The 13,332-nt window shown below is 38.2% G+C and overlaps 1 protein-coding gene across 1 annotated transcript in view; it reads left to right on the top strand.

Moving 5' to 3' along the window:
- KCNH4 (potassium voltage-gated channel subfamily H member 4) overlaps positions 1 to 9,612 on the top strand; it is a gene marked incomplete at both ends in the record, with an annotated part of 83,506 nt that extends 73,894 nt beyond the window's left edge. The window contains 2 exons of the mRNA XM_081346179.1: positions 4,847 to 5,203; positions 9,457 to 9,612. Of these exons, the coding sequence (XP_081202305.1) occupies positions 4,847 to 5,203; positions 9,457 to 9,612 (513 nt within the window). The remainder of the gene's footprint in view (positions 1 to 4,846; positions 5,204 to 9,456) is intronic.
- Positions 9,613 to 13,332: the final 3,720 nt, after the last annotated feature.

Below are 13,332 nucleotides of genomic sequence, written 5' to 3'. Positions count from 1 at the left end.
AATTCCAAAGAAAGGCAGTGCCAAAGAATGTTCAAACTATCGCACCATTGCACTCATTTCTCATGCTAGTAAAGTCATGCTTAAAATCCTACAAGCTAGACTTCAGCAGTATGTGGATCGAGAACTACCAGAAGTACAGGCAGGATTTCGAAGAGGCAGAGGAACTAGAGATCAAATTGCCAACATACGCTGGATCATGGAGAAAGCTAGGGAGTTCCAGAAAAACATCTACTTCTGCTTCATTGACTATGCTAAAGCCTTTGATTGTGTGGATCATAACAAACTGTGGCAAGTTCTTAAAGAGATGGGAGTACCAGACCATCTTATTTGTCTCTTGAGAAACCTATATGCGGGTCAAGAAGCAACAGTGAGAACTGGACACGGAACCACTGATTGGTTCAAAATTGGGAAAGGAGTCCGGCAAGGCTGTATACTGTCGCCCTGCCTATTTAACTTATATGCAGAGCACATCATGAGAAAGGCAGGGCTAGATGAATCAAAAGTTGGAATTAAGATTGCCGGAAGAAATATCAACAACCTAAGATACGCAGATGATACCACTCTAATGGCAGAAAGTGAAGAAGAACTAAAGAGCCTCTTGTTGCGGGTGAAGAAGGAGAGTGCAAAACTTGGGTTGAAACTTAACATTAAGAAAACCAAGATCATGGCATCTGGCCCTCTCAATTCCTGGCAAATAGATGGGGAAGAAATGGAGGTAGTGACAGATTTTATTTTCCTGGGCTCCAAGATCACTGCAGATGGGGACTGTAGCCAAGAAATTAAAAGACGCTTGCTCCTCGGAAGGAAAGCCATGGCAAATCTAGACAGCACACTAAAAAGCAGAGACATCACCCTGTCAACAAAAGTGCGTATAGTCAAGACTATGGTCTTCCCAGTTGCAATGTATGGCAGTGAAAGTTGGACCATAAGAAAGGCTGAGCGCCAAAGAATTGAGGCCTTTGAACTATGGTGCTGGAGAAGACTCCTGCGAGTCCCTTGGACTGCAAGGCGATCAAACCGGTCAGTCCTAGAGGAGATCAATCCTGACTGCTCTTTAGAAGGCCAGATCCTGAAGCTAAAACTCAAATACTTTGGCCACCTAATGAGAAGGAAGGACTCACTGGAGAAGAGCCAAATGCTGGGAAAGATCGAGGGCAATAGAAGAAGGGGACGACAGAGAATGAGGTGGCTGGATGGAGTCACTGAAGCAGTAGGCGTGAGCTTAAATGGACTCCAGAAGATGGTAGAGGACAGGAAGGCCTGGAGGAATGTTGTCCATAGGGTTGCGATGGGTCGGACACGACTTCGCAGCTAACAACAACAAAACCAAAACTGGATGCAGTATTCCAAATGTGGTCTTACCAAAGCAGTATAAACACTTCATGTGATCTTAATACTATCCCTCGGTTGATGTAGCCTAGAACCACATTGGCTTTTTTAGCAGCTGCAGCACACTCCTGGCTCATACTTAAGTAGTTTACCACTAGGACATCTAGATCCCTCTCACAGTTCCTGCTGTTGAGCTAAGTATTTACCACTTCTGTACCTGGGTATTTGGTTTTTCTTGACTAAGTGTAAAATCTTACTTTTCTCACCACTGAATTACATTTTGTTAGATAGGATCCAGTGTTCAAGATAGTGAAGATCTTCTGGATCTTGAGCCTATTTTCTAAGGGGTTAGCTCTTCTCTCCAGCTTGGTATCATCTACAAATTTCTATCCCTTCCAATAAAATGTTTACAAAGATGTTGAAGAGTACTGGAGCTATGACAGAACTTTGGGGGTTTTTTTGCTTGCTTCCCTCCATGTAGATGTAGTTCCATTGAGGACTACACATGGAGTATTGTTAGTCACCCAGTTGTGAATCTATCTGGTGGTGATGCTGTCTATCCCACATATTTTTATTTTACTAAGATTGTGGTCCACATTGTCAAATGCAGTATTGAAGTCCAAGTGTACTGTGCCCACAGCATTTCGCTGGTCCAGTAATTTGTTAAAGAATGCAATAAAGTTTGTCTGGCATGATCTGTTTTTGACAAACCATGTTGGCTTCTAGTAATAATTTTGCTTGTTTCTAGGTGTTCGCAGCTTCATTGTTTGATTATCTTTTCCAGGGTCTTTCCAGGTATAGATGTCAGGCTGATTGGTATGTAATTTCCTGGATCTATTCCCCCCCACTTTTGAAGATTGGAACCATGTCACCTCTGTTCCAGTCCTCTGGTAGTTCTCTGGTGCTCCAGGATCTTTAACAGATTTGGTTCAGTAGTTCTGAGATCGTGTCTGCCAGCATCTTCAGAATTCTGGAATATGATCTGGTGATTTGTACTCATCTAGAGTGGATAGGTTTTATCTTACCATTTTCCTTGCTTATTTTTAAGATGCAGATAGATCAGTGTTCCAACAGAGACAGATAACCAATAAACTAAGCAAAAACAAGCACTTTTTGCTACTGCTTTTTGACATCAGCCACCTGAGACTGTTGCCTCTTCTCTCTAATGGCAAGGCTGGCCCTGATCTGAGGTCCTTCCTCCTCCTTCTCACTCACTTGATGCCTGAAGCTGTGGAAAAAATAAATGCTCCCCAAAGATTACTCCTTGTGTCTAACTCCTTGTTTTTTTGGATCAGTTGTATTTTTTTTTCTGCCATGGCAGGATGAAGAAAGGTGAGAGTGTAAATTGCATAGACAGCCCCTGTGTTGGCGTTTCTGACTGTGGGTGTAAGAGTTTAAATTAAAATTTAATTTAAAATTTAAATTAGGTGACAATTACCTAGCAACACAACCTGCCCATTCCTTTTTTCTCCCATCATTTTTCTAAGTTGTCTTTGTGTTATGCATTCTATGGAAAAACTCAGATTATCGAGGGACCTCCACATCTCCACCAGACCTCACTTTCTAGGGGTCCTTCCTTGGGGTCCTTTTGTCTATAATTTCCTTACAGACACCAGAACAGAGGATGACATAAGTAGAAATCCAAGTCTAGATTTCAATAATCACATAACTTTAAAATGTGACTGATTGACTGTGTGAGTCCTTTACTGGACTTTGAACAGGAAGATTATCATCGGTGCTGGTTGATTCACAACACTCAATTTCTTTTTCTCAGTTAATTGTCTTCCCTATTTCTTATGCTGAGACTCTTGCAATGGATAGCTGGGTGCAAGTGACAAAATAAGGATGACCATTTTTTTTTAAATGCGTTCAGCATCCCTAAATGTGAGAGGGCTTGTATGAATTGATTAGATTGAAGGTTTTAATATCATTGGCTGTTATTTTAAAGTTTGTCCGTCTCAATTGATCAGGCTACCATCTTCAAATATCATCGAGTAGCAAGAGGTGAAGGCAGCATTTAATTTTTGAACAGTTATGTATGGGTAACCTGTCATTAGTTTTGGAAGGAACTCTCCCACTCTGAAGAGAAATTAACAGAATGATTGGTTTAGTATGGAAAGGGTCCTTGATACATGCTCAGAGGCACTTCTCTTTACTGTATAATCAATTAATTATTATATTTTTATTTCAAAATGGGAACTTTGGCTAAAATGGATAGGGATGCTGTCTGGGCCGGGTTTGATCACAAAAGGAAAGAAAGGAAGACAAGTGATGAAATCTGCCCCCCACTGAATTTTTTTAAAAAAAAAAGTTTGGATGACAAAAAACAAATATTTATGGATAATTATCTTTATTACAGTCACTATCAAATTAAACTATCAACATCATAAAAGAATAAAAATCAAAGCACAGAAAGCCACAACGTAGAGAGGAAAGCTTGGAGATTATCTAGAAGTACAGTAACATTGCTCAAGATCTGAAACATTTCTAAGACGTTAATAGGAGTGCATATGTCATTTGTTGCAGTACAATACAATAATTATGGATAGCAGGATAATGTATATAAAAATAGAATCTAAGTGAATAAATGATTAATAAAAGTGTTTCAGAAACAAAATTCAGTAGCAGAATTCTACATACTAAGTTTTATACTATTAAGTGAATGTATAGAGATATGGGTTTCTGTATGTGTAAGTATGCATAAGTAAAATCTTATATCCAATGGTGATAAATAAGGTAGGTAAGATCTAGGTGCACTGAAAGAGACATTGGAGAACAAAATAAAAATTTTAAATGATAACATCCATAAAAGAATCATAGAAGTATACTTTTTCTCAGGTTTTGAGTCATTAATCTTACTCCTAAGATCAGCTAATCAAGAAGGAAGAAAATGAGGTTAAGAAAGAAAGTGCTCAGCATGATCATGTGGCTCAGCTAGGAAGTGACCTTCCCTCTTTGGCACAAGAGATGAACTTAGAAGCTCATGATAGACTGAAGAATTGCTGTAATCAGTGGCGTAGCGTGGGGGGTGCAGGGGGGACCGGCCGCACCGGGCGCAACATCTGGGGGGGCGCTCACACTCGCAGCTCTCTGCCCCTGCCTGGCTCACTCACTCTCTCTCACTGCAGTGCTGGCTGTGCGAATCCGATCCGAGCCGCTGGGTCGCCGCCCACTGTGGAGGGGGGGTGCCAGGCGTGCGGTGCGGTGCGGAGAGAGAGCGAGGGACTATCTGGGGGAGGGACAGTGCAGCGGCCACCCAGCGGGTTAGGGGGCGCAAATTACTTGCCTTGCCCCGGGTGCTGACAACCCACGCTACGCCACTGGCTGTAATTAATACTGAAGAATATATTTACCCTTAATATATAAGGATCTTAGGCAAGCTACTTATTGCTTATCCACTATTGCTACATAAAATAATCATTCCAATATACCATATTGTAAAAATGCTTGATGACATTTTCCAAAAAGATTCTGGGTGGCCTTGCTTTTCTGTTTATTTTTCCTTGCCTCCCTACAGATAAACAACCTGAATCGGGAAGTTTCCCAACTTAGCCAAGAGTTACAGCATCTCATGAATCTTCTTCAGGGCCAGCTTGCCACTCAGTCTTCCTCCAATCCTACCTCAGTCTGTCTTCACAGCGGTGAGCAGACCTCGCCTTCCTTGTCTCCTGTAAGCAGGTTGCCTTCTTCTCGAACCTCAGTTTCCCTGCCACCTCATAGCCTTCTGGCTTCTTCCTTGCCTATGCTCCCCAGCCTTCCAGCATCTTCTAGCCTGGATTTTTCTGCCTTCACCAGCTCTCTGCCTTCCACTGCCTCCCAGGACATGGAACTCTTTGAACCCCAGGAGAGGAGGAGATCCACCTCTTGTGATTCTGTAAGTCCCACAGATCAACCTCGGGCTGATAAGGAACATGGTGATCATCACTCTGGACATACAATTAATATGACTTCTCATTCTAACTCACCCATATTTTGTCCTGTCACCTCTCTTTCCCCCCAGAATTCCTTCCCCACCTGTTTAGGGCAGGGCTATCCACCAACAAACTTTTATTTCTGCTCTAGTCCGGAAAGCTTTCACTGATGCCAAGAAGCTTTTTGCCACAACTTCTTCCTTTAGGGTATTTGGTGCGTAGGATTTCACAGTCACCAGCACCAAACTTCCTGTTTTTTAAAATGCATATATTGTTATCACTACTGTATTTGTTTTTAAAAGTTATTCTTTTGAAAAATTATATATCACTGACAGCTGGAATATTTTAGTTTTCAAGGTACTTATAAATAACAGTTATACAACCATCGATTCATAAATCTTGTAGATACATTTTTAAAAACAGTAATGTTATGAATGTATTGTCAGATTCAGAAGAGTCATACTCTATTTTCCTCAACCCTTCAATCTAATATCAGTGGTCAATGGTCAATGGGCACAAATATACATATACATATATACTTTTGTATATATGTGAATTAAGGGATCATAGACTGATCCAAAGCAGTGAAAATCTAAATGAATTACTTAACATGTCACATAATCCAACAGGAAATTTACCAGTGCAAGGCTTATTGAAATCAATGTGAGTTGACAACAAAAATACTAGAGCAGTGAATATTCATTCTGATGAGATTTGGATGGAAGATTTTCTAATGGATTACGTTCTATGAATCATTAATACCCTCACCACCACCCTGAATAGGACCTCAAATTCACTGTCTGAAGCCTCAAGTCACTTCAGTGTAGAATTACTTCTCCAAGTAGATTCAAATAAAGATCAATTGGTAGATTTTTTTGTTGTTGATTAAATTTATTTCTTGAGTTTGCTATTTCCTTTTCTCAAAAACTTCAGTACTGAGGTCTTTGCTGCATCTATTTTATATTAGCGCAAGTCCACATGTTTTCAAGTCTGCTGTAAGAACCAAAGGATTTTTCCTATAATTTGTTGATCTTTCTTTTTTTTCTTTTCTCTCTTCTCCTCTGTTAAAAGATGCAAGTGAGGGTATATGAATGATCTCTAAATTTCTGGCAATTATAGTTGATTTCTGCCTTCAGTTCCTGAGACACAACTGTTATAAAATAGATAATCTGCTGAGGAGGGTATTCTGGGAAATTGTCCTCTCTTTTTTCCCCACTCTGGAGAGAACAGAATAATTCATTAGGAAACACCAGTCTGTTTCCCCTGCATAGGATCTAATGTATTTTGACAAGCCATCACATTTAAACTGTACCAGGCTGCTCTTTCTAAGTCAAAAGATGTGAGAGATATAGCTAGCTTGCATTTTCTCTGACACGAGAATATAATTCTAGTTGCCCTTAAGACTGCTCCACGGTAAAATGAATACACACCTGCAGACAAAAAGCATTGCCTTCCTTAATCAAGACAATATAACCCATGTGGTTCTGAGGCCAAAAACAGATTCTAGTGGCTTCATTTTGGAAAACATATGGCAATCTGTTTTACTGAAGCTACCTGTTCAAAATCCTATAGGTCTACCTATTTTCAAAAGATATAAATGTGAGTTGGCATATAACCATTAATGCCTGTTATGATCAGGCCAGTATTCCATCACCCTGTGATACTTTCCATGAGACTCAGTGCAACTCATTTTTGTTACATTTAGTTCTTATTCATATGGGATTTGTTTTCAGAAACACTCAAAACAGTTCACTATCAAGTAAACAATGTGCCAGTTCTTTACAAAACTCTGACCACAGAAAGTTTTAAAAGACACTTTTAAAGTAAAATAGAGAGATAACTAGATCCAATGTCAATATGATGATGATGTAGAAGGTTGAAGCTTAATTTCACATTCTAGCTGGCTCTGAGCAATTGCTGCTTCTCTCAGCCTCTGCCCCTAATTAATAACATGGGCATTATAAAACTCATCTTTTTTAGTGTTGCCATAAAATATCACAAAATATTTTATTGTAAACCCTCTAAGAGCACTACATAAATGTTTTATAAGGTAAAGGTAAAGGTTGCCCCGCACATGCATGCTAGTCATTTCCAACTCCAGGGGCTGGTGCTTATCTCCGTTTCAAAGCCAAAGAGCCAGTGCTTGTCCGAGGACGTCTATGTGGTCATGTGGCCAGCATGACTAGATGCCAAAGGCGCACGGAACACTGTTACCTTCCCACTGTAGTGGTCCCTATTTTTCTTCTTGCATTTTTTACATGCTTTCAAACTGCTAGGTTGGCAGAAGCTGGGACGAGTAACAGGCGCTCACTCTGTTACGCAGCACTCGGGAGTCGACCCGCCAAACTGCCAACCTTCTGATCGACAAGCTCACCGTCCTAACCCACTGAGCCACCGCATCCCTAAATGTTGTATATACTGTAGTAAATGCTTTAAGATTTCACTAAATAGCAAGAAAGCATTTCCTTAAAAAGACAAACTATTTTCAAAATTAAATAAAGTTTCTTAGGAATGGGAAATTTAGACCCCTCTGGATAATGCTGATCTTTGCTCCTGTATTCCTGTTTGGCTCCCTGGGATGTGAATACTGACAACTATTGTTGGGCCACATTTATAGACCATGAATACTTCTTGCTGAACTGAATGAATGTTTTGGTACAACATGCTAGACTAGTATACTATAAGTATACTATAAGTTAGATTCTTACAGTATAGTAAGAATCTAACCGCTATCTTATGTACCGGTACTTTATGAACCCAGCCAATATTTGCAGATGTGGTGTAGAACAGATTTTAAGGAGACAAGAAGAAGCTGGCCATCTTTTCAGCTGATTTTGGTAACTATGCCTCTAGTAGAATCAACAAATATTAGTACTCTTTATTTCTAAATAATCAGGTATGAGTAAATAATATTCTTTATTTCTATAGACAACTACTTTGAATTGAAATTCTTCATGTTTGAAACTGTTACTTATGTTTGAAATTAGGGGTTTTGAAATGTTTTCAATCTGAAGAGTTATTTCAAACTGTTTAAACAGTCTCAGAAGGATTAGGCAGTCTGTTTCAAATGCAAAGCAACTGTCTTAAAGCCAAACTATACATTTGGAATTTGAAACTTTTTGTGGACTGTTATCTTCAGGACTTTTTCTTGCCCATACGAACATAAATTGTTGCAGATGCAACTCAGCCCAGGAATTCCTCCACTGTCTTACCCTTCAGAATTTCAGTTCTGTTGGTGAATTGTATATACATGGAGTCACAGTAGAGAGATCCTGTATTACAACCATCCCCAGTCCCAGCTCTTTTACTGTTTTGCATATTTTAATGAGCAAATAGGTTTATCCCAGAAAAATCCTTCTAAAATAATATAGAAATAAACTAAGTACTGACAACAGGGTTTTTTAAAATGTTTTTTTTTAATTTTAATTGTTTAGTTTAACTTATTTATTGGGACTGTTTATTTAATTTCTTTTAACTTTTGTATTGTTGTTTTTATTGTTGTTAGCCGCCATGAGTCCTTCGGGAGATAGGGCGGCCTATAAGTCCCCAAAATAAATAAATAAATAAGTAACAGTTAATATGGGAAACAATCATTACATGCTATTAAGTCTCTGAGCCTGGCAACGTAGTTGTCCTACATGTTTAAAAATCTGATCCCATTGCCTTTTATGTGTCAATTGTGTAAATCTTAACAGAAGTAAATCCCTTGCATGGTAAATACGTCTGAAATTCTTTTTCCAACTCTAGGTCTTAAATTTGAGGCAAACTTTATTGAAACAATACAAGGATCTTGGGTGATGATCTTAAAACTGTCACGTTTCATATAAAAATAAGCATGACAAGGAGACTCTGAGTCTTTCTGTTGAAGATTTTGTTTTTTATAGAGGAATATTAGGTGATGTGACCCTCCCCCCTCAAATTGGAAGTATAATAAGTCAAATGCAGGTTTATGGCCTAAGTAAGAATTAGATTATCTGGAAGAATAAATTCTACAAATCAGAATTATCCCACCCACCACCAGGGATATTTGGTGAACCAAATATTGTCTATTCTGTCCTCTTCACATTCTTTCTTTTAAAAAATGATATAAGAAAGAGGGGCACAGTGAGAATCACAGCTTATGTTTGTAAATCCAACTAATTTGCATATTACCAGTTTTGGAAAGGAAAGGTAAGCATGTTTGCTTGTTCTTTTTCATACAGCCTTCCCTTCTTAGCTTTTCATGTTTCTGCGGGTTGGTGGTGATGGTGGAAAGGATAAAATAGTCTCTCTAGCCAAGACCTGTTCAGTTACAACTACTATCACCCTCGATTTCACCACTGGAGGAAGCTTGACAGAAGACCCGACTGAAATATGCTGGATCACATTTTGACATTTTCTGAAGTAGAGATGCAGTTGTATGGCTAAATGTTTTAGTAAACCTTAGAAAGAGCTACTTATTCCCTTTTAAAATCCTAAAGAACTCTGTATCTCCTCCTAAGTCATTTGATTCTACCTTCTACTGAAGTGCTACAGCATTGTCATAGTGAATGCATTTACCTAGGAGAAACATCGCAAAGATTTCAATGGCGCTTTTTGATGGAACATGTAGTACTTAAAAAAAAAGAAAAAAAGCAAGGGTGTCTTTGATCTGCCAGATGCTCTCAGGGCCAATTTGTGTCTGCAGGGGCTCCTTCCATGGCTCCTTAAAATTGCTGATGTATTCTTAAATCTAACATCCTCTGTGGCACGAACCCCTTCATTTCTTTGTTAATAAAAATTAAGTTTTAAATGGGATAGATCTTTTCTCTTTACTGCTTCTAAATATGTTAATACTGCAACCATCAGAATGAACAAAACAAATAATGATCCATAAACTATGGAGATATCAAGACTGCTGGAATCACATTATACTAAACAAATTGACCAAAGAAGCAAAAAAAACCCTTTCTGGCTTCAGAAGAGAGATAGGCTAGAGACACATTTTTCCACCAAAAGGTGCTGGGGTTAATACCAGATCACAAGGAATTTATGATGACATATTGTATACAACTTGTTCTAAATCCTAGATGAGAGTTGATAATGTCTCAAAGAAACTGATTCTGTGCTTTGTTAAATGTTCAACTTTTTTTTTTAAAAAAAGCATTACTACAAATATGCCACAATCTCTATAACAATAGCCTCAAAACAAATATGCATGTGTGTGGTTGTGTCCCGTTGTGAACATGTGCACAGATATGTTTATATACCAGAATAGACTCCAACCCTGAATCAGGAAATTCTGATTTTAAAAACTCCCAGTATTCCATTTTTCTTTTTCTTTTTCATAGTACCACTATAGTCCTGCACAACTGAGCATCTAAAACAATATGTTTGTTGCTATGGCAACTGTTGCCACTGCTTGATTGTCATTGTCATTCTTTAGAGATCAAACTGAAGAGGCAGAGGTACTGTTTGGATGCCCCATTGCACTGTGTTCCTCCTGTCAGTTATTCAGATCCCCTTGATTAGTTATTTCCTGGGATTCGACCCTGTTGCCATGATGGGATCCACATCTCCTAGCAACCAGAAGCACAGTTGCCTTTACCTTGGCAACACTGGCCTGCTCTCTTCCTAATAAGACCTGGAGGGGCATTTCATTTCATCACCTACCCCAGAGAACAGGCATTATGGTTATAAGATGCCAGCAGCTGATTCTAACCTAATCCATCATTATTTTTCCAAAGTTTTAGATAATATCTAAATTTCTTTCTAAAAAAGAAATCAGCTGCTTTTTGTCAGAAAAAGAGATGTATATTTATATACATAAACAGAAAGGTCAAACATTAGGAATTTCAAAAATTAGAAAACATAAACATAAAATTGCTTGAATTAATTATATTGGTATGTATAATGCTGGTAATGACCTATAAAGCTCTAAATGGCTGGGGTCCGGATTATCTAAGTGAACACCTGCTGCTGCCATCAACTTCCCATCGTCCTGTGCGCTCCCACAGGGAGGGCCTTCTTAGGGTACCGCCGGTTAAGGAATGCCGGCGGGTTATTCCCAGGGGAAGGGCGTTCTCTGTGGGCGCGCTGGCCCTTTGGAACCAGCTTCCCACGGAGCTTAGGACCGCCCCCGACCTTCGCTCATTTCGTAGGGACTTGAAAACTTGGTTTTTTGAGCTGTCTGGCCCAGACTGAGGGGTTTTAATTATTTAATTAATGGGGTTTTAGTTAAGTTCAGGGATTAATTTAATCTTAGTTTTAATCGTTTTTAATTGTATGTGATGTATTTTAACTTTTAATTTTCCCTGTAAACCGCCCTGAGTCCTACGGGAATAGGGCAGTATATAAATTTAAATAAATAAATAAATAAATAAATAAATAAACAAACAATCCATTTACTACTGTTTATTTGTAGTCTCATTAGTGTTCTAAACCAGAATAAACATTACTTGTTGCCTATATAGAATTATTTAGAAATACTTGGAAACATTTTCTGTACCTGAGATGAGGCATAACAGTTTTTAGGGTAGAAGGTTTATATTATCTTTATATTGTATTTTATCCTGCCCTGTAAACCGCCCTGAGTCCTTCGGGAATAGGGCAGTATAAAAATCTAATTAAATAAATAAATAAATAAATAGGCAAGCTAAACTTGTTTTATTTTGAAGCTAACAGGACCAAAGATCTATTTTCCTTGCCTTGAAACGACCTCTGCAGGTCATTTATAAAATAGCACCAATTAGGGCCACAAAATTGGCCATGCTAATCTTTGGATGGGAGAAAACTATTCTGATATCCTACTACTAATTATCAGAAGTGGAGCTCAACTCTCAGAAATAAAGGGCTATGTCTCTCTTTGTTAGTTTTTGTGTGCACATTTGTGATACACAGACACAACTACAATCGATCTGTTATAGTCAAAAACTAGAGACTCCCATGGCATTCTGTACTTCCTCTTCATTTCTCAGTAGCTTCAAACAAGCTCCATATTTACTATTCCATGTCATCTGAGTTTGTTTTTAGAAATAATGGCTACATTCACAAAGCATGCTAAATGTGGGATTTGTTGTCTAATTTTGAATAAACAATCACCAGCTAAAGCTCCCAAGAGAAAACAATGGTAATTTATTTGAACTACTTTGCAAAGAGGGTGTATCACATACATGCAAGTACAGTGGACACACCTTAAATCATTAATAGTCTTTCTTTATATTCTTTATTGCCGTCACAAATTTACCTCCCACCTTTTCCTCATTGGCTTAGTACTCAGGCTGTCACAACCTATCCGAAATGCCTTAAAAGAATACATTATCCCCATCTCTAATTATATCTCCCATTCTTCAAATTCTATTGCTTCCTGCCCTTATTTACAAATTACTTTTATGTCTACTAGTTCCTAGGGGTTGTCTCTGGAGTATCAGCAAATTCTGGTTAATACTGTTTTTTTAACATAGCAAGGCCTCTGATCCTAGCTCCTACATATAGTTTCCAAACTTCAGCCAAGCTCATAAGATTAGAAATATACACAATGTATTTTCTTCACAGGCTAGCATGTCTTCTTACAGTTTCTATAAAAACAGTAAGTTCTTTTTCCCACAAATCCCTCTTTTTTCTTTTCATGCTTTCTATTGATTTTTACATTCATATTTTTCAAATTGTTGCAACATTATTCCACCCTTTTCACTTTCATTTTTCATTCTCCCTCCAACCATACATTCCTTACAACATGTTATCATCACTGGTCCAAGCTGCACACAACAAAAAATTATTATTCCAATTGTCAATACTAAAATTCCCAACACTACTAATTGTTTTACCCATCCGGTCAAGTTAGAGATCCAAACACTGACTCCTTTCAAGGGATTCTCTATGGTTCTAGCCTTTTCTTGTAATTTATGTATTTGTTCATGATGTATTTCAATTATTTCAGAATAATCAGGTAACTCTTCACAAGTATTATATATCCATGTACAACAACTATAATCAATTCATTCTGCACATTGCCCACTCACAGCAGCTGCTAAACTTTCAATTTCTAGCTCTTGTCTTAACAATGTTGTCCTTACTATTTTTAATTCTTCACTTAAGAACATTATATCACCTTGGGTTACATTTACTAATTCAT

Source organism: Vipera berus (assembly GCF_964194415.1).
Source record: "Vipera berus genome assembly, chromosome: Z".
Classification (NCBI taxonomy): Eukaryota; Metazoa; Chordata; class Lepidosauria; order Squamata; family Viperidae; genus Vipera; species Vipera berus.
This window is presented reverse-complemented; position numbering and strand designations above follow the sequence as displayed.